This window comes from Tribolium castaneum, chromosome 1 (assembly GCF_031307605.1).
Source record: "Tribolium castaneum strain GA2 chromosome 1, icTriCast1.1, whole genome shotgun sequence".
Taxonomy (NCBI): domain Eukaryota; kingdom Metazoa; phylum Arthropoda; class Insecta; order Coleoptera; family Tenebrionidae; genus Tribolium; species Tribolium castaneum.
In genome coordinates, this window is record NC_087394.1 from 3,886,082 (window position 1) to 3,908,425 (window position 22,344).

The 22,344-nt window shown below is 34.4% G+C and overlaps 5 protein-coding genes across 8 annotated transcripts in view; 3 read left to right on the top strand and 2 right to left on the bottom strand.

Moving 5' to 3' along the window:
• The window catches only part of LOC107397693 (uncharacterized protein), a 36,283-nt gene extending 28,574 nt beyond the window's left edge, over positions 1-7,709 (bottom strand). The window contains exon 1 of the mRNA XM_064358820.1: positions 7,617-7,709. The gene's annotated coding sequence lies outside the window, so the exon portion shown is untranslated. The remainder of the gene's footprint in view (positions 1-7,616) is intronic.
• Positions 5,095-7,166, top strand: LOC661145 (uncharacterized protein). Its single transcript, XM_967326.4, has 6 exons — positions 5,095-5,342; positions 5,405-5,695; positions 6,107-6,366; positions 6,513-6,625; positions 6,679-6,842; positions 6,898-7,166. The coding sequence occupies exons 1-6, from the start codon at positions 5,210-5,212 to the stop codon at positions 7,002-7,004; spliced, it is 1,068 nt and encodes a 355-aa protein (XP_972419.2). The 5' UTR covers positions 5,095-5,209; the 3' UTR covers positions 7,005-7,166.
• A 292-nt stretch (positions 7,710-8,001) lies between the features above and the next one.
• Positions 8,002-9,343, top strand: LOC661203 (HIG1 domain family member 1A, mitochondrial). Of its 3 annotated transcripts, none has more exons than XM_015978735.2 (3): positions 8,002-8,119; positions 8,736-8,828; positions 8,880-9,343. In XM_015978735.2, the coding sequence occupies exons 2-3, from the start codon at positions 8,741-8,743 to the stop codon at positions 9,059-9,061; spliced, it is 270 nt and encodes an 89-aa protein (XP_015834221.1). In that variant the 5' UTR covers positions 8,002-8,119; positions 8,736-8,740; the 3' UTR covers positions 9,062-9,343. The 3 variants fall into 3 exon arrangements, with proteins under 3 accessions (XP_015834221.1, XP_008191499.1, XP_972472.3); XM_008193277.3 differs by lacking the exon at positions 8,002-8,119 and adding an exon at positions 8,411-8,566; XM_967379.4 differs by lacking the exon at positions 8,002-8,119 and adding an exon at positions 8,469-8,628.
• LOC103312501 (uncharacterized) lies at positions 9,104-13,159 on the bottom strand. 2 transcript variants are annotated; one of them, XM_015978723.2, is made up of 9 exons: positions 12,896-13,159; positions 12,225-12,849; positions 11,906-12,051; positions 11,620-11,853; positions 11,403-11,565; positions 10,967-11,122; positions 10,701-10,917; positions 10,405-10,653; positions 9,104-10,097 (listed from the first exon to the last, which is right to left on the bottom strand). In XM_015978723.2, the coding sequence occupies exons 1-9, from the start codon at positions 13,157-13,159 to the stop codon at positions 9,314-9,316; spliced, it is 2,838 nt and encodes a 945-aa protein (XP_015834209.1). In that variant the 3' UTR covers positions 9,104-9,313. The 2 variants fall into 2 exon arrangements, with proteins under 2 accessions (XP_015834209.1, XP_008191498.2); XM_008193276.3 differs by having other exon boundaries at positions 11,403-11,568.
• A 73-nt stretch (positions 13,160-13,232) lies between these two features.
• mh (maternal haploid) lies at positions 13,233-17,458 on the top strand. Its single transcript, XM_967480.4, has 4 exons — positions 13,233-13,361; positions 13,418-13,969; positions 16,116-16,312; positions 16,454-17,458. Exons 2-4 carry the CDS (start codon positions 13,432-13,434, stop codon positions 17,405-17,407), a joined length of 1,689 nt encoding a protein of 562 aa, XP_972573.2. The 5' UTR covers positions 13,233-13,361; positions 13,418-13,431; the 3' UTR covers positions 17,408-17,458.
• Positions 17,459-22,344: the final 4,886 nt, after the last annotated feature.

Genomic DNA, 22,344 nt, shown 5'->3' on the forward strand with positions numbered 1-22,344 from the left:
TAAACCGAAAAATATAAAGTTTAGTCAAAATAATTGTTTTTTTAAATGTTTTTTGAGCAAATAAACAAGGGTTTGAAGTTATTTTCTCAGTTGGGAAATAGAGTGAAAAATCAGTAAATTCAGTTGAAAATTCTCTGTCTTTTTATGAATGTTATGATACGATTTACAGCCATTATAGAAGTTATCTCTCGAAATTTTGTAAAAAATAAACCGAAATTTCACCAGTTTGACCGACAATTGTGTGAACTCTGCGTTTTTTAAGTTATTGTTAAACTATTTTTTTTATGGGAACAACATTTTTTTTTAATTTCGCTAGAAGCAGGTGAAATTAAGGTTATTTTAACTAGCCTTCAACCAGGGATTCGTTTATTTTTTTAACTTTTACAACAACCAATTTTGGCTAAACGTTTTTTTTTGGGCATTTAAGCACGTTTTGGAGCTAAAATATCAGTTATTTTTTATCTTAATTTTGTCTTTCCCGAATACATCATTTTTCAAAATTTTGTTGAAACCAATCCAAAAAATCAGTTACTTATATTTAATGGGTGTTATTTGATCCTTCTTTGAGTTGAAACTACGCTTTGTTTGAAAAAAAATCCCTAAATAAATGTAAAATCACCAAACTAGATCAAAATTAATGTTATCTTTTTTAGGTCTAGACTCGGGTCTAGACATTTAATTCTGCAAAAACTTATCAAAATACACTTAAAAAATCATAAAACAAATGGAAATTGATGTTATAATTTCTACTTTCTCTCGATTTTTGAGCAAAATTTCGGCAAAATTAAACCGAAAAAGTCAAAAATCAAGTTCCGTTTTTGAGTCAGGACTTTAGGTTTTGCTATGTTGCTAAAACAACCCAAAAAAAATCACCAAATTAAGTCAAATATTACATAATTTTTACATTTTTTGAGTGTTCAGCACGTTTTTCAGCCCAAAACAGAATATATTTTCGCAAAATTTTATTTAAATCAAATCAAAAAATCTGCTTTTTTTCGAATGGTTAACTTACAAAATTACTAAATTCGATTTCGTTTGTTTTTGACCGAAATCGTGTTAAGAAGCTGAAAAATGATAAAACATGGTCTAAAAAGGAGTCATTCCTACTTTTTTCAAGCCTTTAAACATGTGTTTAAATTATATTTATCAAAAAAAAACGAACTGAAAAATCACCTAATTAGCTCAAAACTCAAAAATTACATTTTCCAATGTTTGCGTTTTATTATCATGTTTTTAGGGCGGAAACGTAATTGTTTTGTAAAAAGTTGCCGAAAAATTTATTTCAACTTCAATTTTGTTCATTAATTAATTGGGAATAAAACAGTAGTTAAAAAAGTGATCGTGTTCAAAATTTTTGTTTTTATTTTTCATTTACATATATTTTTTATAATCACCTCAAAACACCCTTGTAAAAGCCAACAACCTAAGAGTTTTCCAGCACAACTGTCTAAATTAATGAATAATGTTTTTTTGTTCCCTGAAGCTTTCCTGAAACATTTTACTTACAGCATATTGTAAAGCATTTTCCTCATTAATCAAGGCAATTTTATCCGTATCCAAAGCCAAAACAGCGTCACAAAACCCCAAATCATCCCTAATATTCATTAACAATTTCTTGTAAATTTCATCCGAAGAAGTTTCAAGATTTTCCCTCAAAACGCTCCAATCCTCTCGATTGACTTGAAACGAAAAATCCATCTTGACCAAATCATCAATTCGGTTCGGTTGATTATAACTCGGTTTAATTAAACACGACGCTAACTGACTCTTGTAAACTGAAGTCAAACTAAGCGAACTCAACCACCAAATCAGAAACAAAATTCTAAGTGATGGCAGTTGGAAAAGTTTGATTTGTTTCCCAACAGTTTGCTCCACAATTGACATCAAGACAAGCTGTGCATAGCCCCAGAAGCCCACATTTGGGGTTATTAACCTTGCCACTAGACAAATAAGGGCGGTTAGGGTTAAAATAATGACCCAAACCGTCCACCCAAAAACTAGTAGAAAATTTTCGAAAGCCGTCCATTTATTATGGTACACTGTGTAAAGGGTTGCGAACCCTTGTGTCTTGATAAATCTGGTAAAGTCGGTGTTTTGCCCCCTTTCTAGGGTCATTGATAGCCCTCCAAGGGCCCAGTCCACTCGATTGCCCTCAACAGCCTCCACCATGGCCTGCCACGCCCCTTTTCCCGGCTTACTTTGATACCTTATCAGTTGGTACTTGAAGTTGTAAAAACGACTAAACTCGGACAAAAGTTGCCCCTCGGCCCCTTGGGGCCTAATATCACCCTTCATAAACCAAAAAAAGGGCCTATAGTTCGCATACGCGATTTTGAAGACATGACCATTAAAATTTGAATAATTGTTCAAAAGTTGGTTCAGATTAAATATTTTCGTCTCCTTGAGTACTCCAGTTTCGTTGCCACAATAGTAACAACAGTGAAAAAGGCGCTTGTCCAAGTTTGTGTAAATCAAAGTAGCTGCGGCGCGTTCAAGCCCCGAGATTGTCCAGACTTTGTCCCCTTGAATTTCCCTGGTCACGAAAACAACAAAGTCGTACCGTTGGAAATTGTAAACTTTGCTGGAGTACGTCTTGAACTCGTGAGAGTTTGATAATAAGACTAGATTTAGATATTTGTAGCCTTTCGGCCTGTTTAGGAGTTTTTCGTAGTTTTTCAAGTCGTAGTTTATTAACTTAACCACTCGTTGTGTGAAAATTGAGTCAAGGGACGTAACTGTGGTGTTGTCAAAGTGGAGGATTAAATCGTAGTCTGGGAATTGTTCAAGGATTTTTGAGGCTAGTTTTGTGGGGTTTGAAGGTGGTTGGAGGGTTTCGCAGTGTGCGACTAGTGTTAACAGTAAGAGGAACATGACTGACGTTTGATAAGTTTGCTCAAAGTGGCGGTAGTAATTTGGGTGAATTATTAATTAAGTGGTATTTTTAAATAACAGCGTGTGCGTAACGATATTTGAACAGAATTAACGTCTTGTTGACTGATTTAATTGAAAAAACTGTAAATACGTAATTATAGGTGATGTGGTAACTTGGCTACAAGGTGCGTCTGCTATAGAATTATATTTTTTTGTATCATCATATTGTAGCGTAATTAATTCGCCATCGTCTAGGCTATTAATTTCTTTTTTATTTAACTAGAAATATTTTTTGTGATGTCCAAAAAAACCTATAATGTCTTGATTTATTTAAAGTTGGATTCAAATGATCAACGAAAGAACTTATCACAAAAAACTCATTTTTCATTAAAATACTAAAAATCGAATAAATTTATTTTGTCATTATTTTTGCTAAAAACCCCCTTATTGTTCGTTTTAATGCCAAGTATTATTTTACTCATTAAAACACACACAAAAAAAGAATTTTTAACCGAAAAAGTAAAATGAGAAATTATTTTTTTGTATTTTCTTTAAAGGTGGGTGATTTAACTAATTTTAACACAATATTGTCTATTTTAAGTTATTTTATCACAAGAAATAAAAAATATGATTAAATAAAGATTTAGGCAAAGAAATAAAAATTGTTACTTTTGGTGGATGCGCCGGGTTAGCAATATTTTCTAATATGTACATCATATTCTTTACAAATGTGTTAGAATGTAAGTGCACTTTTTTGTTTAAAATAACTTTAATATTTTACTTTATATTTCAACTAATTTAAGATAAACAACCAAAAATTGAATCGATTGTCATTTCTGGTGGATGCACCGATGCAACTTTTTTTTTCCAAATTGCAATTATAACTAGCATAATAAGTGTCGTTATCATACCACAAATAGAAATTATAACCTTGTTCAAGTATAATTTTTTCATTGAAATACTAAAAATAGAATAAATTTATTTTGTCACTATTTTTGCTAAAAACCCCCTTATTGTTCGTTTTAATGCCAAGTATTATTTTATTCATTAAAACACACACAAAAAAAGTATTTTTAACCGAAAAAGTAAAATGAGAAATTTTTCACAATTTTTTTTTTTTTTTTTTTTTTAAAGTGGGTGATTTAACAAATTTTAACACAATATTGTCTATTTTAAGTTATTTTATTACAAGAAATAAAAAATATGATTAAATAAAGATTTAGGCAAAGAAATAAAAATTGTTACTTTTGGTGGATACGCCGGGTTAGCAATATTTTCTAATATGTACGTCATATTCTTTACAAATGTGTTAGAATGGTAGTGCACTTTTGTGTTTAAAATAACTTTAATATATTACTTTATATTTCAACTAATTTAAGATAAATAACCAAAAATTGAATTGATTGTCATTTCTGGTGGATGCACCGATTCAACTTTTTTTTCCTAATTAAACTTAAACTTAAACTCTTCACAAACGTGTTAAAATAGTTAGAGAAGTTTATTAATATAACTAACTTTGGCATAATACTGTCTATTTTAAACAAAAAACAAAAAGAAATACAAAGTATGATTAAACAAAAGTCAACAAATTGGTTAAAGTTTTTATTTCTAATTCTGTGTTACAATTATAACTAGCATAATAAGTGTCGTTATCTTACGAGAAATAGAAAATTATAAATAAAACCTTGTTCAAGTATAATTTTTTCATTAAAATACTAACAGTCGAATAAATTTATTTTGTCATTATTTTTGTTAAAAACCCACTTATTGTTCATTTTAATTCCAAGTATTATTTTATTCATTAAAACACACAAAGAAATAATTTTTAACCGAAAAAGTTAAATGAGATTTATTTTTTACCTATTTTAGTCTATACCTAGGTAGGTACTATTACTTTTCTAAGTGTTTTACATATTTTACATTATTTTGAACAATCTGTATTTCAATGGAGGCTCTTTTGTCGGTGCGCCATTTTGTCGGGGCATTGTCGGTACGCCATTTTATCCATTAGTACCGAAAGAAAAAGTTAGGGGGTATTGTATAGTTGGTTGCCTAATTCAGAGTAAATACAGTCTATTGAATCAATTTTAAATATATATCCGCGTGTTTTTATATCACAAGCCGTGCTTCAGTTATGTGTGTAGTGTAATAAAAAATGCCGTATTATACGAAAAAGAAAACGATTTGTTTAATTGCTGGAACAATTTTTTTGGGTTTGCCCCCATGCGCGCGCATGGCGTTTAACACACGTCAAAATCATCTGTTTTCCCTTCAATTAACCATCACAAAAAAATCAATTAAATCGAAGGTTTCTCGTCTCCGACACTAATATCTCACGATGGAAAGCAACAAAGACGAAGCTGAAAAGTGCATCAAACTAGCCGAAACATACATCAAAGAACGTAACCGCGAAAAAGCCGAGAAATTTCTTCACAAAGCTGAACGTCTCTATCCTTCACAAAAAGCCCAAGGTAATTAACAATGTCAAACTTCACTCAGGATAATAACTGACGTGTCCTTAATCCTTATCCAGATTTACTCATCCAAATCAAACTCATGGCCGAAACCAAAGCTGAGACCGAACAACCGAGAAAGCGCAACGTTGCTCCCAGAACAGAGGAGGTCAAAAAGGCCCCCGAGTACACGCAAGAGCAGCTCGAAGCCGTCAAGAAAATCAACAAATGCAAGGACTTTTACGAGATTTTGGGGGTTAGCAAAGACGCGACCGATTCGGAAATCAAGAAGGCGTACAAAAAACTAGCCTTGCAGTTCCATCCTGACAAGAACAAGTGTCCTGGGGCCGCAGAAGCCTTCAAAAAAATTGGTCAGTGCACTTATCAATCCCTGTGGCCTTAATTTTGAACTTAAGTTGGCAACATTAATTAATAATTTATCAAATCAGTGCTGCCAGCTGAAAAATATACCAGATTCGAGCTCAAATTGTTGCCAGATTTGTATTTATTTTCACTGTATTTTGAGGATACTGGATTTTGCATAATGGCAAATTTAATGTTTTTAAGAAGAGCTTTTTTCTGAATTCTGTGGTGTAACACATTCATATTTTATTTTAATCGAAACTTAAAAAAATTTGTTAGCTCTGGAAATGTCTTTATCTATCGTTAGCTCTTTACCGCTTGAATTTTTTTGACAAAAAAACATAGTCACCGGTGTTGCCAACTTGATTTCAAAGTCAGAGCTTACTTTGATCAGAAATTTATAAATTTATGTACCACAGGCAACGCTGTGGCGATTTTAACCGATGTTGAAAAACGCAAACAATACGACCAGTTTGGCCCTGAAGATGAACGTCTTTCGACGAGAACTCACTACAGTAACACATTTAGGGAATTTGATGCCGACGCAACTGATGAAATTTTCAATATGTTCTTTGGTGGTGGTTTTAACGGGGCTAATGTCTACGTAAGAAGAGGGGGAAGGTGGCAAAGACAGAATGCTGGATCTCAGGAAACCCATCACAATCATCATCACAGAGAAGTGAGAAAAATAAAAAAAAACAATTTTTTTTCACAAAATTTACGTTTTCAATTTAATCGTAAAAAGGTGAAAAAAATTGATTCAAAAACTTGGCACAATTCCTACACTCGCTGCTACGACGCTCGTTCTATTTTGTTTTTTTGCAGCAAAATAACTACTCGGCATTTGTGCAGCTTTTGCCAATCATTTTGGCAATTGTATTGTCCATGGCGTCTAGTTTCTTCGTTTCTGATCCGCCATACAGTCTACAAGCGCATGCGTAAGCCATTTTTTTTTTCTAATTTAGCAAACATTTTTCAAATTTTTATTTAGGAAATACCCAATCGCACGACAAACAGCAAATTTAAAAATCCCATACTATGTTAAAGAAAATTTCGCAACGGAGTTTCAAGGGTCAGTTCGAAGGCTTGAAATGTCAGTGGAGGAGGAGTATGTCTCGAATTTAAGACACGCTTGTTACAGAGAGAAAAATTATCGTAAGAATTTATTGATTTGGTTTTTTTCAGTTTGAGTGTTTTTTTTTTTTTGTAGGTGATTCGATGATTTGGAAGGCTAGGAATTTTGGAGACAAGGAACTGTTTCAGGCCGCTCAAAATATAAAAACGCCAGCGTGTGAAAAACTTCAAACGTTGCGTTAAAAAAATATTTATTAATGGAACGATCTTGTTATAGTTGGAGTTTTGTTGTTTTATTATCAACTTGTATTATTTTTGTTATTATCTAATATTTATTGCAATAAGGACCTCACGATCATTGTGATCTATTCCCGGTTAGCAACAAATAAACACGATTTTATGCTACTTGCCTTATTGAAATATAAAATTTGTACACTTGTACCAACCCAAACGCAAAATTTGTACCAGAAATTTTGCGTACGAAGATTACCAATAAAGTGGTTTCTTTAATGGAGTAATGTCTTATTAATTTACTGAACCAAAAAAAAATGAGGGCGCTGCGAGCGATATACCGTGTCGTCGCCAAATAGTTTGCATTTTTTTAAATATAGTTTACGATAAAATTTTTGCATTATGTTTATGCGAATTTAATGCTCTATTTGCCCGTATAAATACAATCAAATTAGGTATGTACTGGCGACAATACTGAAGCTATCGTGGTCGGGAACGTTTTATTTGTGCGTCGGATCGTATCCTAATCTTTAGACATCCGTAGACTATTTGTCACCGCTGTGCGATTTTTAAACGATTTCAGCAATAGTGGAGTTGTTAAATTATTAGCAAAGTATTAATTACCTTTGGAGGAGTTGTGTTAGATGCTAGTTGATCCTAATTTTGCCATATTTTAACAAATATCACAAAAACAATCACACTTTTAGCACTGAATCACAGACTAACAGACAACAGGCTCGCCACCTGCTAGACAGAAAATTCCCTTGCGTGCTCTTTCAAAAATAAAATTAATTAGGGCATAAAATTAATAAAGAATCTCAATTAAAGCGTCCAAAAAACTTTACACCCTGCTGTCTTTCTTCAGAAATTGATAAACTATTAATTATTGCCAATTTGTTTTTCATCTGTTGGTGATTAACGTTGGTAGTCGTTTTACTACCAGAACACGGGACTATTTTTCAATTTGAAAAAGTTCATGGTGTGCATGGAATGCGCAATAGACCAAAATCACGGGCTTTGTTTTAAAATTAGATTACACAAGTGCAAAAATTAGAAAATTTCCTAAGCGTTATCAGTAGTGAGGAGCGTTTCTCATTAGGCAATTGCCAAATAAATTTATCACTAAGGTAAATGGCCCACTAATAAAAATTGTGATTCAATTAATTAAACAGGTTTGGAGACGTGGTCAAAAATCACGTAACACTCTTCCAGTCTTTACGACGTGCTTTTACCCACGTTATTACGTGCTTTTCTATTATATTAATTAAATAATTATCTGGATAAGTTCGGGGGGAAACGGAAACTCCCTAAGAAAAATCCCCAAAAAAAGCGCCAATCAAATCGCACGCCACCCCCGCCTAAATCAAAAATAAGCGGATTCTTCCTGGAAACTGACCCAAAACGACCCCAAATTCCAGCAATTATGCAACTTTGCTGGAATTGTTGCCTGCACTTTGTCACGAGCACGAGACAGCCTTGCGATAATGACGTCACATTTCGCGTCTGGTAAAAACCTTGCGCGCCCTTGGAATCGCCAGTCAAAGTTCAGTCGTGGCAATTTGTGCACGATTTGGGTAAAGTTTTGAGGATTTTTCTGTTCTTTGAGTTCGTTTAGATTGCGTTAACATGTCATTAAGTGAGTGTACTCCATTTTTATTTAGTTTTTTTGCCCCCATACCTAACCTCAATCATGATGTAATAATTGGTGGAAAATTCCGCAATGAGTGATTTTGACCGTTTCAGCAACAATGAGCGATTCCAAAGTGTTCAAATTCGAGGAGGAAACTGAGTCTCGATTGGCGCGAAAGTCCAAGGAAACCCCCTTTTTCCCCATAGGTAGGTGGAAAACCTAAATTAGTCGATTGGTGTTAATTGGGGATTTTGCAGCCATTGGCGTGTGCACACTGGCGGTGGGCTATGGGGCCTACATGTTCAAAAATCGGGGCAAAATGAGCACCAGCGTCTACCTAATGCACCTCCGAGTGGGGGCCCAGGGCGCGGCCGTTGCCTCTCTCACCGTAGGTTTAATTTATACCATGATTAACGAACACATATTGAAGAAGAAATGAGCCAGTATTAAGCCTAGTGACAAGATTAGATTATTCGCGCTCTAATTTATTAAATCTTGATTTATTGTTGTGATTTATTTTTATAACAAAGTCGTGCTACAGCGTGATCAAGAGTGACGGTATCAGTTGGCAGTACTGATTCTCCAGCCACTCTTGATCACTACTTGTTGTACATATTGTAAATTATTGTTGCAGTCAACTGTTACTAGAAAAAAGTTTATTTGGGTAACTGCCACGTAAAAAACCTACTACTTAATAAATACTATGAATCTTTTTATCACAGTTTCTGTTTTTGTGCTTTTTGCAGTCGCAGAATTGGTTCAAGGTCATGTACCTCACCAATAATTTGCGTATGTCCTCAACCAATTCTTCAGTATACCCTAAATCGAACAAATTCCTAAACATTTCAAACCTCTCTGAGTCTATAATGTTGGCAACAAGGGCATAAGCAATACACTCGACCCTTAGAAGATTAGTCCGTGATTCAAGCGACCAATTATAAATCGTCGGAATTGTATCAGGACTTAATCTAAACTTTTCCACACAATCGGTCAAATAACACCGATAATCCTCCATCAAAAACCTATCACATAGTCCGATAACGTCCAAATGAGTATTCAAATCAATATCAATTTCAACCAAGTCGGTCTTGATCCAGTGCAGCAAACACCTTAAGGATTTATTGTTGACGTTTGGTAACGTGATCACATCCTGGCTTGACTCTTTGAAATCACCGTTAAGTAAGCGGGCAAAAAAATCTGAATTACGGCTCAGTAAACCCCTGTCGGCACTCAGTAAACTCCCATCGTCTAGTTTGAATGTGACCACGGATGATGTATCGCCAGTGTTGCCACCCGTCACGTTTTTGTAAATGCCAGACACGTTTTTTGGGTTTGGAATGCCAAGTTTTTTCGATGCTAACACACAAAGGACTTTGATGCTTTTGGTCTGGAGGGCAGATTGGTCCTTGAGGAGCTTCATCAGGATCTCCAGGCCGCCGCAGTTCAGCATGAGCTTCACCAGGATTGCTTTGCTCCTAAATGGAAAATTTCATTTGGTTATTTTTTGTGTTGGTATCTGATAATTATAGGAAAGTACAAAAAAAATGGCAACTAAATTTAATTAAACATAAATAAAAGAATAAATACTAATTCTATATAAAAACTAATTCTATCTAAAAAGGCCAAATTATAAGAATTATAATTATAATAAGAATTTGAATTAAATTAAATTAATTAATTCCTAAATTGATCCTAATTATAAGAAAATGTTAAATTTTTGAAAAATCCGCAGGCATATCATTTCATCATTGTCACCAACCTAATTTTAAAATCACAGCTTACCTGATGATGTATGGGATCACTAATACCAACTGTTGTTTAGTGACATTATCCCCTCGGAGTAGTTTATGGGCAATATCGCCCTTCCCCCCTCCAGTCTCAGCCACCCGTGATAATTTTTTGATTATAGAAGCACTAATCCATTGGAACTGGCGACATTTTGAACACCAGGAGCCATGTTGGATTTTGGCCATGTCGTAAACAGCCGGAATAAAATCGCTTTGCATCAAAGGTAGTAGATAATTGTGTGACCTAAAGTAGGCTATGAACCCGGGTTTTCCCCCTAAACAATTTCTCACCCTAATATCTTGTAAATCAAATCAACTATGTCCAAAATGGCGGATGAACATGGCCAGTGGAAGTAGGCCGTGCTTTTGATTAGGCCGAGGAGTAGTTCGGGGGTTCCCAACTGCGTAATCGGTGGCTTGATTTTGATGTAGGTTTTGAGCAAATCGACTATTTCTAAAACGAGGCGTCCTTTGATTTGTTTGACGCTACTTGAGTCCACGTCGAAACCTGTAAATTGTTTTTTTTTGTGACAGTGAATAAAATTAAAAATTATTACTTTGAATTTCTTCGGTTTCTTCCGAAATGTCCGAACTTTTCGAATCTATTTCGGGATTCGGGGATTCTTCACCTTCTGGTTTTGCCAATGGGAAGTCAGAAGGGTCCACTTCGCTACACACTGGCGAATAGTCGTCCGAATCGGATTCAGAAATACCTAAAAATAATTAAGCTATTGATTTAAATAATTAAACTTTGAAATATGATTATTTTCATCAAGTTGGTAGTAGTTGATATGGTATATTAACAATAGAGGGCGCCACGTTACGTCACATGACATTTAAAAGTTACTAACTTCACACTACATGAACGTTAGAACTGTCAATTTCTAATTTAAATTTGATGTCACAGCTTACTATCTCATGATTTTTTAATAAAAAAAGCACAACTAAGCAATTGTTTTCTGTTACCAAATTGTTTGATAAGTTTTTTTTTACCATAAAGTCGGGACCGAGGGCTTGAAGGTGGCGACAGCCCTGAAGTCCAAGACATGGCCATCTCAGATTCGTTGCTTGACCCAGGACTGTAGTCATTTCTGACACTTGAATAATACTTATCGATTTCTTCGTCGCTATCTGAACTAGAACTTTCTTCATCTTCCTTCTTAAAACAACAATCCAATCATAAATCAAGTTAAGATAATTTGTGACTTACATTCAAATCCACCATTAGCTTACTCCTCTTACTTTCCTTAAACTTGGCAAGAAAATTATTTCTGCGTTTTTTATCACTTTTATGATTAATATTAAGCGGATCAACGCTCCCGACTATCAGTTTTATTTTCTCATTCAAGACTGTCACAATGTTACACCTGACCTGATCCGCGATCAGGTTAAAGTTGTACTTGCACTTCTTCAAAGTTGATATAATTAAAATGCTACACTCGATCTGAAACCAAAGAATAAGCTCACAAAAATCGGGGTTTTACCCAAAAATTTACTTTATTATTAGTTTGAAGGGTGAGCCCACTTAGTACATTAATTAAAAGTGGAATGCTGTCGCCACACCTTTCATTTTCTCTATTTCCTGGATGGTCCAAAAGGTAGCAAAGACATTTGATACACTCTTCACATGTGGAATTAAACTCTACATAAAACAAAAAACCGGATCATAGTAGCCTAGGACTCTGAAATTAGGTTGGCAACATTGAAGAACGAAAAATAATTGGTAGTAACTCAACTCAAAAAAACTTTTCATGGCCTACTTGACGCAGCAACTTCTGCCTACATTACTCAATGTTGCCAACTTGAATTAAGTACCTTGAATGATCGTATCGTCGCTTAAGACTTCAATGAAGCTGTCAAAAATCTCCGGAACGGGCAAATCTGACTTCAACTGACTGATTTTCAAGAAGTTCATGACAATTTTAACGACTTGTCGCGGAGCCACTAAGAGAATTTTGCTAAGGTAGACAATCGAGTCGCCTTTGTCTGTACTTCTCATTTCTTGGATAGAGGGATAATAGCGATAGCGCGAATACTCGTGGAGTAACTTAACGATGTTAATAAGCACGCTTTCGCCTTTTTTCGTCTCTTGCCAGATGGCACCATACTTAATAAGCAACATCCCTACAGTTTTAAGCACCCCGTACGTTGTCACGAGCGACTGAAGCGTTTCTCGATTAACTAAGACCCTCAAAGCCCGAATACCCATTGTAATAGTAGCTTCGGAAACTTTCCCATTTTCTTCCTCCACCGAATCTTTAAGATACTTGACAATGTGTATAACAATTTGCGGTTTTTTCTCGATTATAACCCCCGCCCATTGGTCCCTGTGTTGGCACAAATTGCCCACAATTCGAAAAACGCGCCCGTTGATGCTATCATCTTTCGGGTAGCGCTTCAAAAGTTGATTGAAATTGGACAAAGCGCCATATTGACTGATCTGCAACAAACCGGTGAAACCCCCGAACCCGTGACGTCACACCTACCACATCCCTGGCACACTTTGCGTCAAGACAACAGTTCCCCAAAATGCTCAAGGAGACGTTAATCGTGCTCTTCTTGGAGGTTTGGAGGGAGGCTACGATTTGCTTAAAGCAGCCCTTTTCCCGGATTTTGCAAATGTTCTCCTTGTTTTTGGGGCAGTCGGCGTCTACCTTTTTTCGTACATCGATGAGAATCTTGAGTAATTTTGCGCTGTCTTGGGCGTCTTGAAGGGACGATAAAACCTCGTCAAAATTATTACTTGACATTGTTGGGCCGCCTTTAGTTCATTACACTGGACTGGGTGTTTTTTTCGGCGATTTTTGCAACAAAATCTGGCTCCAAACACCCGACATGTCACTCGAATGACGTTTGCGACCACTGAAGTACCAAGAAAATAGAGTGCGACATAATTGGGTCAAAAATCACAATTTTACAGCTAAAACGCCTCAAGACAACGATCAGGGGCCGGTTTGTGTCGCACTAGTAGTGTAGGTTCCACCGTTTCAACTAATTCGATTTTTTAGTTTTTGAGGTTAGGATGGAGCTGGACTACCAAATGGCGCTCATTTTGCAGCACAGGTTTGAACAAGAAGCTGGGCAAACCGAACAGTCTGATTCTGAGTTGGCCAAACAATTGCAAGAACAGTTCGAACAGGAGGCTGCAGTTGAACAGCCCCCTTCTAGTCTTGTCTATCACCAGCCTAAAAAGGGGTCCGACTCGACCAAATCACTCATAGACCCCTCATGGGAGCTCGTGGACCCCACCCCCGACATACACAACCTGTTCATAGCTTTTGACCAACGTTTTTTTTGGAATAAATTGGTGGCGGTTTGTGTCTCTTGGAGCAAGAAAATGACTTCGTGTGCTGGCATTTGCTCGTATAGTGGCAGAGGGGGGCTTTGTAGTATCACCTTGAGTGAACCGTTACTTAAATTAAGGCCCAGGAAAGACTTAGTTGAGACTCTTCTTCATGAAATGATTCACGCTTATTTATTTGTAACCCATAATAATAGAGACAGGGATGGGCACGGGCCCGAGTTTCATAAACACATGTACCGGATCAATAACGAGGCAGGTGGGTTCAAATTTTATTCTTAAAATAAGTAAGTAACACGACAAAAATTGTAATTAAGGGAGTTGGAGTTAGGGGGTTTGCACTATTGCACAAATGCGAGTTGCAGCTGTTGCAGTGGAAACCCTTTTTGTTCATTTTGTAGCGGCAGACTATTTTGTAAGCGACCATGTCGAAAGTGGCGCATCCTTTGGCTTGGACACCCTCTGAAAATGTTGAGAAATAGTTTAAACACTACTGAAACTCCACAGAGTTCAGAACGATTTAAATGATAGAAAACGTACGCTTTTTGAAGTTAAAACTGAAACACATGTCTGCTGAAAAATTTCCAATGCATTCTCTCAGTCTCCAGGGTTTTTCACAAAGCGTCCAATTGGATTGTGGGGGCCAGATGGGGACATAACTTTCTGATGGTGTCCAACATTCGTAGCAAATTATCTTCGCCAAACTGATTTCTGTAATAGTTATTAAGATAAGGGCAATACTGAGGCTTTTATGCCACATGGTTGACAATTTTTGCAATATACTATTATTTTATCGTAAGCATGTGGGCATAAATTATGTCTTATTCAATGATTATTTGTCAAAATTACATTTTTTTAACACATGTCATGTCTAAAATTAAACATTAATTAAAAAAATTGACTAATGGCAGTAGGTAATAAATAAAGACAAAGTATCTTTTATTAGATTCTGCTCTATTCTTTTTTTAGTTTTTTTTTCTTAAACATTGTTTCTATACCATTTCCTAGAATTTCTATGATTCTCTTCTAATTCTTTTCTAATACCATTTGTAGATATGAAATTTGGAGTCTTTTTCCTTTAGGATAGTTTAAAAGATTTATAACTTTTTTATAACATTATAGTTTATAATTTTTTCACTAGAGGAGAATCTAGATTTTTCTTTGGAATTAATATTCTGTAGACTGTAACTATTTCATATTTTTTAATAAATACTACTTCTACATTCTCCAAATTCTCTATAATTTTTTTTTGCTTATTTTTAAAATTATATTAGTTTCATTTATCTTGAATTTTTTTAGATTATTTTTTCTCATTTTTTCTGTCATATTCTTTTATAAAAATTCTTCTTTATATACGCATTTTTTAAATTTTTTTGTTTAAAATTTTTGTCGATTATTCTTTGTCATTGTTTTTAATTTTTTTTGAATTTTTTTTTCCGATTTCGTCTGTATGCAGATCTGAAATCTGGACTTCTCTTTAGATTATTTTGTTATGTTATGTTATGTTATGTTTTTTTTATAAATTTTTCCCCAGATGCTCTTTTTATTATTTTCTAGACTATTGTCGATTATTCTTTGTTATTATTTTTTTACATTTCTCTTAATTTTTTTTCTTCAGATGTTCATTTTTTATAATTTCTAGAGTTATAGATTACTCAAAAGTGCTCAAAGTTATATTACATACAGGCTGTTCGGTAACCAGTTATGAACACGCCGTATAAACACTTTTACACTTATTTCTGCATTCTCAATAAATTTTTTTATATTATACTTTCTGTTTTCAAAACTCTTTCATAGGTTAGAATTTTTCCTTATTATTTTTTTTTTCATATTTCTTGTAACTTTGTTCCCTGATTTTTTTCCTAAAGCCGTCTGCATATGTTTAATTGCATTTTTGTGTTTTTACTTTTGAGCAAGTAAATTCATGTTTTTTTTTTGCTACAAAAGTCGGCTACAACTTTTTAACATTTACTGTCATAGACATTTGAGGGGATTTTTAATTTAATTTAATATAATTTAATGGACTGTTAAAATTTAACACTGATTAACATAAAAAATCTAAGGGTCGGTTTACAGAAAGCGAAATTAAAATTTAATTTGAAATTAAACTAATTCGAATTAAGTTGCCATTTAAAATGCATTGACAAATGTCAAGTTAATCGCGATTAAAATTTAATTGCAATTAAAATTTTCTGTAAACCGGCTCTAAATTTGATTGGTTATTGCTATAGCAACCTACCATGTTAACGTCATTTAAATTTTAATAGTTTCGTTATATAAGATGATTACAAAGGATTTTCCATCAAGTTACCTGTTGTTCTTGTGACAGTTAAAGCCAACTTGATGTAAATTTATACTTGACATTGATTAATATTTATAGCCATTTAGACTCACAATATTTTCAGGGACTAGTATTACCGTTTACCATAACTTCCATGATGAAGTTCGTTTATATCAGCAACACTGGTGGCGCTGTGACGGACCTTGTCAGCACCGGAAGCCCTTTTTTGGCATGGTCAGAAGGGCCACAAATAGGGCTCCGGGGCCCAATGATAGGTGGTGGGCAGAGCATTTAAGGACTTGCGGTGGAACCTTTATTAAAGTAATTTTTTACCTTTTATCACTTATTTATTTTATTCACAATCCCTACAGTGTCAAAAATGTGATTGTGAACAAAATAACATAATATACATATAAAATAGTTCCCACCCGGGTGGTAATTGTATATTTGGTGCAAATTTAGGTCAAAGAACCGGAAAAGAAGAAACAGGAGAAGAAGAATGAAACGAAAAGTGTGAAGAGTAAAGATATTAGAGATTTTATGGGTGGTAATGTTAAAGGTTTCAAAGACTTGAAAAATGGCGTTGTTAGGGGAAAAAGCAACTCATCAAGCACTATAGTAGTCACTAAAAACACTAAAACTAGTGAAACTACTTTCAAACCGACGATTTTTAATGCCAGTACTAGTACTATTTTGAAGACTGAAACAAATAGCTCTAGTGCTAGTACTAGTACTAGTACTAAACCGAGTGATGATTATGTAGCTGTTCGAAATCATTGGGCCAACAAATTCAATAATGCCAATAAAAGACAATCATCCGAAGAATCATCAACTGTTTCCAAAATTCCGAAATTGTTTGGGTCTTCGCCTACTAGCACCCAAAAAAATCCCAATTCTGGTGAATTTTGTGAATGTCCTGTTTGTCATCAAAGGGTGCTGATGGCTGATTTGAACCAACATCTCGATCAATGTTTGCTTAAATCACCAGAAGAAAGAGAAAGTGTTGATCTTACTGATTCTTTCCATGAGGAGGAAGATACAAAAGAATGTCCACTTTGTAACAAAAAAATTGTAGCTTCCAAATTTGACACTCATGTTGAAAAGTGCCTAATGGAGGTTTATAACGGAGTTGAGGAAAAGTTGGCTGTTCCAAAAGCCCAAGAAGAAACGGTTTCGTGTTTAGCTTGTGGTAAAAAAATCGTAAAAAGTGAGCTTAATTCGCATTTGGATGAGTGTATGGTTGACATTTTCGATGACGAGGAAAGTAAAGATAAGGAAGTTTGTGATAAGAATAATTCGCAGTTTAATTGTCCATTTTGTTTGAAACTGGTGGAAGAGAGCGAAATGAAGGAACATATTGATGGGTGTTTGATGGCTGATAATCTCGCCGAGGCTTTTGCAGATGATGATTTTTGATTGTTAATTATTTTTGTTTTTTTTATGCCAAATATACATACTTTTTCTAACTTTGGTATTGATTTATTTATATTCCCTGACACGAAATATGCACATCCGAGGATTTTTTCGTACACACCTGTTGCCACCTGTTGCACTTAGAATAATTTAACTGAACTTGAGAATTGTAGAATTGGGTGGAGAAATGCTTTATTTTTACCTTTCTTAACAAAAAGTTAAGAAACTGCTGATTTTTTTATTTTTTAACCGTTTTAATTGTGTTATTTAAACAATAAAAAATGATTATTTTGAAGAATTTCGTCCAAAATAAGCCGAAAAGCCATAACAACATTTATGAGAGCTTTTAAATAAAATAGAGTCCAAAGTAACTTGTATTTAATTATTATTGTTATTATTAATTTTATTTTATTTAACCTCTTCATTTATTAAAGTCCAAGAGGTTACTTGTTTTACAACAACAATTAGTTTTGCCCATTCAGCCGATTTACATCGTTTTACAGAAATTATTTCTCAAAATTTTTTAAAAATCGGCTGAAGTCATTTGTTTAGTGAAATTTCTTCAAAAAATTAATTGAAACATTTCAAAATTACATAAAAAGTCGTGCAATTTTTTTATTTTTCGAGCAAAAAATCACGATTTTACTAATTATTTAATCTTGTATTTACACGATTTTATTCCAGAATGTAATTATTCGACGAAATATCGTCAATAATTACCGAATTGGATAAAAAAGTGTTACTTTCGTTTTTTTTAGAAGAACGTTTTTGAGCAAAAACTTAGTTTTGCAGAAGTTTGAAAAATCACAAAAAGTCACAAACTAAAAGTCGTAGAGCAATGCGGTTTGTTCCATTGAATTCAGCGGCTCATTTTCTGTATTACACCGCCATTTTTGCAAAACCACCTCACTCGACGACTTAGTAGGAAATTTATTTATTAACTTGAAAAATGGTGAATGCGCCGAAATAAAAATTTAAAAAATTATAACTCAAAAACTAAAAGTCGTAGAGCAATGCGGTTTGTTCCATTGAATTCAGCGGCTCATTTTCTGTATTACACCACCATTTTTGCAACACCACCTCACTCGACGACTTAGTAGGAAATTTATTTATTAACTTGAAAAATGGTGTATGCGCCGAAATAATAATTTAAAAAATTATAACTCAAAAAGTAAAAGTCGTAGAGCAATGCGGTTTGTTCCATTGAATTCAGCGGCTCATTTTCTGTAATACACGGCCATTTTTGCAACACCACCTCACTCAACGACTTGGTAAGAAATTTATTTATTAACTTGAAAAATGGTGGATGCGCCAAAATAATAATTTAAAAAATTATAACTCAAAAACTAAAAGTCGTAGAGCAATGCGGTTTGTTCCATTGAATTCAGCGGCACATTTTCTGTATTACACCGCCATTTTTGCAACACCACCTCACTCGACGACTTAGTAGGAAATTTATTTATTAACTTGAAAAATGGTGGATGCGCCGAAATAGTAATTTAAAAAATTATAACTCAAAAACTAAAAGTCATAGAGCAATGCGGTTTGTTCCATTGAATTCAGCGGCTCATTTTCTGTATTACACCGCCATTTTTGCAACACCACCTCACTCGACGACTTAGTAGGAAATTTATTTATTAACTTGAAAAATGGTGTATGCGCCGAAATAATAATTTAAAAAATTATAACTCAAAAACTAAAAGTCGTAGAGCAATGCGGTTTGTTCCATTGAATTCAGCGGCTCATTTTCTGTATTACACCGCCATTTTTGCAACACCACCTCACTCGACGACTTAGTAGGAAATTTATTTATTAACTTGAAAAATGGTGAATGCGCCGAAATAATAATTTAAAAAATTATAACTCAAAAACTAAAAGTCGTAGAGCAATGCGGTTTGTTCCATTGAATTCAGCGGCTCATTTTCTGTATTACACCGCCATTTTTGCAACACCACCTCACTCGACGACTTAGTAGGAAATTTATTTATTAACTTGAAAAATGGTGAATGCGCCGAAATAATAATTTAAAAAATTATAACTCAAAAACTAAAAGTCGTAGAGCAATGCGGTTTGTTCCATTGAATTCAGCGGCTCATTTTCTGTATTACACCACCATTTTTGCAACACCACCTCACTCGACGACTTAGTAGGAAATTTATTTATTAACTTGAAAAATGGTGTATGCGCCGAAATAATAATTTAAAAAATTATAACTCAAAAAGTAAAAGTCGTAGAGCAATGCGGTTTGTTCCATTGAATTCAGCGGCTCATTTTCTGTAATACACGGCCATTTTTGCAACACCACCTCACTCAACGACTTGGTAAGAAATTTATTTATTAACTTGAAAAATGGTGGATGCGCCAAAATAATAATTTAAAAAATTATAACTCAAAAACTAAAAGTCGTAGAGCAATGCGGTTTGTTCCATTGAATTCAGCGGCACATTTTCTGTATTACACCGCCATTTTTGCAACACCACCTCACTCGACGACTTAGTAGGAAATTTATTTATTAACTTGAAAAATGGTGGATGCGCCGAAATAGTAATTTAAAAAATTATAACTCAAAAACTAAAAGTCGTAGAGCAATGCGGTTTATTCCATTGAATTCAGCGGCTCATTTTCTGTATTACACCGCCATTTTTGCAACACCACCTCACTCGACGACTTAGTAGGAAATTTATTTATTAACTTGAAAAATGGTGGATGCGCCGAAATAGTAATTTAAAAAATTATAACTCAAAAACTAAAAGTCGTAGAGCAATGCGGTTTATTCCATTGAATTCAGCGGCTCATTTTCTGTATTACACCGCCATTTTTGCAACACCACCTCGCTCGACGACTTGGTAAGAAATTTATTTATAAACTTGAAAAATGGTGGATGCGCCGAAATAATAATTTAAAAAATTATAACTCAAAAACTAAAAGTCATAGAGCAATGCGGTTTGTTCCATTGAATTCAGCGGCTCATTTTCTGTATTACACCGCCATTTTTGCAACACCACCTCACTCGACGACTTAGTAGGAAATTTATTTATTAACTTGAAAAATGGTGTATGCGCCGAAATAATAATTTAAAAAATTATAACTCAAAAACTAAAAGTCGTAGAGCAATGCGGTTTGTTCCATTGAATTCAGCGGCTCATTTTCTGTATTACACCGCCATTTTTGCAACACCACCTCACTCGACGACTTAGTAGGAAATTTATTTATTAACTTGAAAAATGGTGAATGCGCCGAAATAATAATTTAAAAAATTATAACTCAAAAACTAAAAGTCGTAGAGCAATGCGGTTTGTTCCATTGAATTCAGCGGCACATTTTCTGTATTACACCGCCATTTTTGCAACACCACCTCACTCGACGACTTAGTAGGAAATTTATTTATTAACTTGAAAAATGGTGAATGCGCCGAAATAATAATTTAAAAAATTATAACTCAAAAACTAAAAGTCGTAGAGCAATGCGGTTTGTTCCATTGAATTCAGCGGCACATTTTCTGTATTACACCGCCATTTTTGCAACACCACCTCACTCGACGACTTAGTAGGAAATTTATTTATTAACTTGAAAAATGGTGGATGCGCCGAAATAGTAATTTAAAAAATTATAACTCAAAAACTAAAAGTCGTAGAGCAATGCGGTTTATTCCATTGAATTCAGCGGCTCATTTTCTGTATTACACCGCCATTTTTGCAACACCACCTCACTCGACGACTTGGTAAGAAATTTATTTATAAACTTGAAAAATGGTGGATGCGCCGAAATAATAATTTAAAAAATTATAACTCAAAAACTAAAAGTCGTAGAGCAATGCGGTTTGTTCCATTGAATTCAGCGGCTCATTTTCTGTATTACACCGCCATTTTTGCAACACCACCTCGCTCGACGACTTGGTAAGAAATTTATTTAATAACTTGAAAAATGGTGGATGCGCCGAAATAATAATTTAAAAAATTATAACTCAAAAACTAAAAGTCGTAGAGCAATGCGGTTTGTTCCATTGAATTCAGCGGCTCATTTTCTGTATTACACCGCCATTTTTGCAACACCACCTCGCTCGACGACTTGGTAAGAAATTTATTTAATAACTTGAAAAATGGTGGATGCGCCAAAATAATAATTTAAAAAATTATAACTCAAAAACTAAAAGTCGTAGAGCAATGCGGTTTGTTCCATTGAATTCAGCGGCTCATTTTCTGTATTACACCGCCATTTTTGCAACACCACCTCACTCGACGACCTGGTAAGAAATTTATTTATTAACTTGAAAAATGGTGGATGCGCCGAAATAATAATTTAAAAAATTATAACTCAAAAACTAAAAGTCGTAGAGCAATGCGGTTTGTTCCATTGAATTCAGCGGCTCATTTTCTGTATTACACCGCCATTTTTGAAACACCACCTCACTCGACGACTTGGTAAGAAATTTATTTATTAACTTGAAAAATGGTGGATGCGCCGAAATAATAATTTAAAAAATTATAACTCAAAAACTAAAAGTCGTAGAGCAATGCGGTTTGTTCCATTGAATTCAGCGGCTCACTTTCTGTATAATACCGTCATTTTTGCAACACCATCTCACTCGACGACTTGGTAAGAAATTTATTTATTAACTTGAAAAATGGTGGATGCGCCGAAATAATAATTTAAAAAATTATAACTCAAAAACTAAAAGTCGTAGAGCAATGCGGTTTGTTCCATTGAATTCAGCGGCTCATTTTCTGTATTACACCGCCATTTTTGCAACACCACCTCACTCGACGACTTAGTAGGAAATTTATTTATTAACTTGAAAAATGGTGAATGCGCCGAAATAATAATTTAAAAAATTATAACTCAAAAACTAAAAGTCGTAGAGCAATGCGGTTTGTTCCATTGAATTCAGCGGCTCATTTTCTGTATTACACCGCCATATTTGCAACACCACCTCACTCGAC

Bases quoted from the DNA above. Each gene is read 5' to 3' on its own strand.
- LOC661145 (XM_967326.4), top strand. From the start codon at position 5,210: ATGGAAAGCAACAAAGACGAAGCTGAAAAGTGCATCAAACTAGCCGAA. The intron at 5,343-5,404 runs GTAATTAACAAT...ATCCTTATCCAG, and splicing joins TCCTTCACAAAAAGCCCAAG to ATTTACTCATCCAAATCAAA. The intron at 6,626-6,678 runs GTAAGCCATTTT...ATTTTTATTTAG, and splicing joins TACAGTCTACAAGCGCATGC to GAAATACCCAATCGCACGAC.
- LOC661203 (XM_967379.4), top strand. The intron at 8,829-8,879 runs GTAGGTGGAAAA...GGGATTTTGCAG, and splicing joins AACCCCCTTTTTCCCCATAG to CCATTGGCGTGTGCACACTG.
- LOC103312501 (XM_008193276.3), bottom strand. From the start codon at position 13,159: ATGTCAAGTAATAATTTTGACGAGGTTTTATCGTCCCTTCAAGACGCC. The intron at 12,850-12,895 runs GTAGGTGTGACG...GGTTTGTTGCAG, and splicing joins CAAAGTGTGCCAGGGATGTG to ATCAGTCAATATGGCGCTTT. The intron at 11,123-11,402 runs GTAAAAAAAAAC...AATTATTTTTAG, and splicing joins CCCTCGGTCCCGACTTTATG to GTATTTCTGAATCCGATTCG.
- mh (XM_967480.4), top strand. From the start codon at position 13,432: ATGGAGCTGGACTACCAAATGGCGCTCATTTTGCAGCACAGGTTTGAA. The intron at 13,970-16,115 runs GTGGGTTCAAAT...CAATATTTTCAG, and splicing joins CCGGATCAATAACGAGGCAG to GGACTAGTATTACCGTTTAC. The intron at 16,313-16,453 runs GTAATTTTTTAC...GTGCAAATTTAG, and splicing joins GCGGTGGAACCTTTATTAAA to GTCAAAGAACCGGAAAAGAA.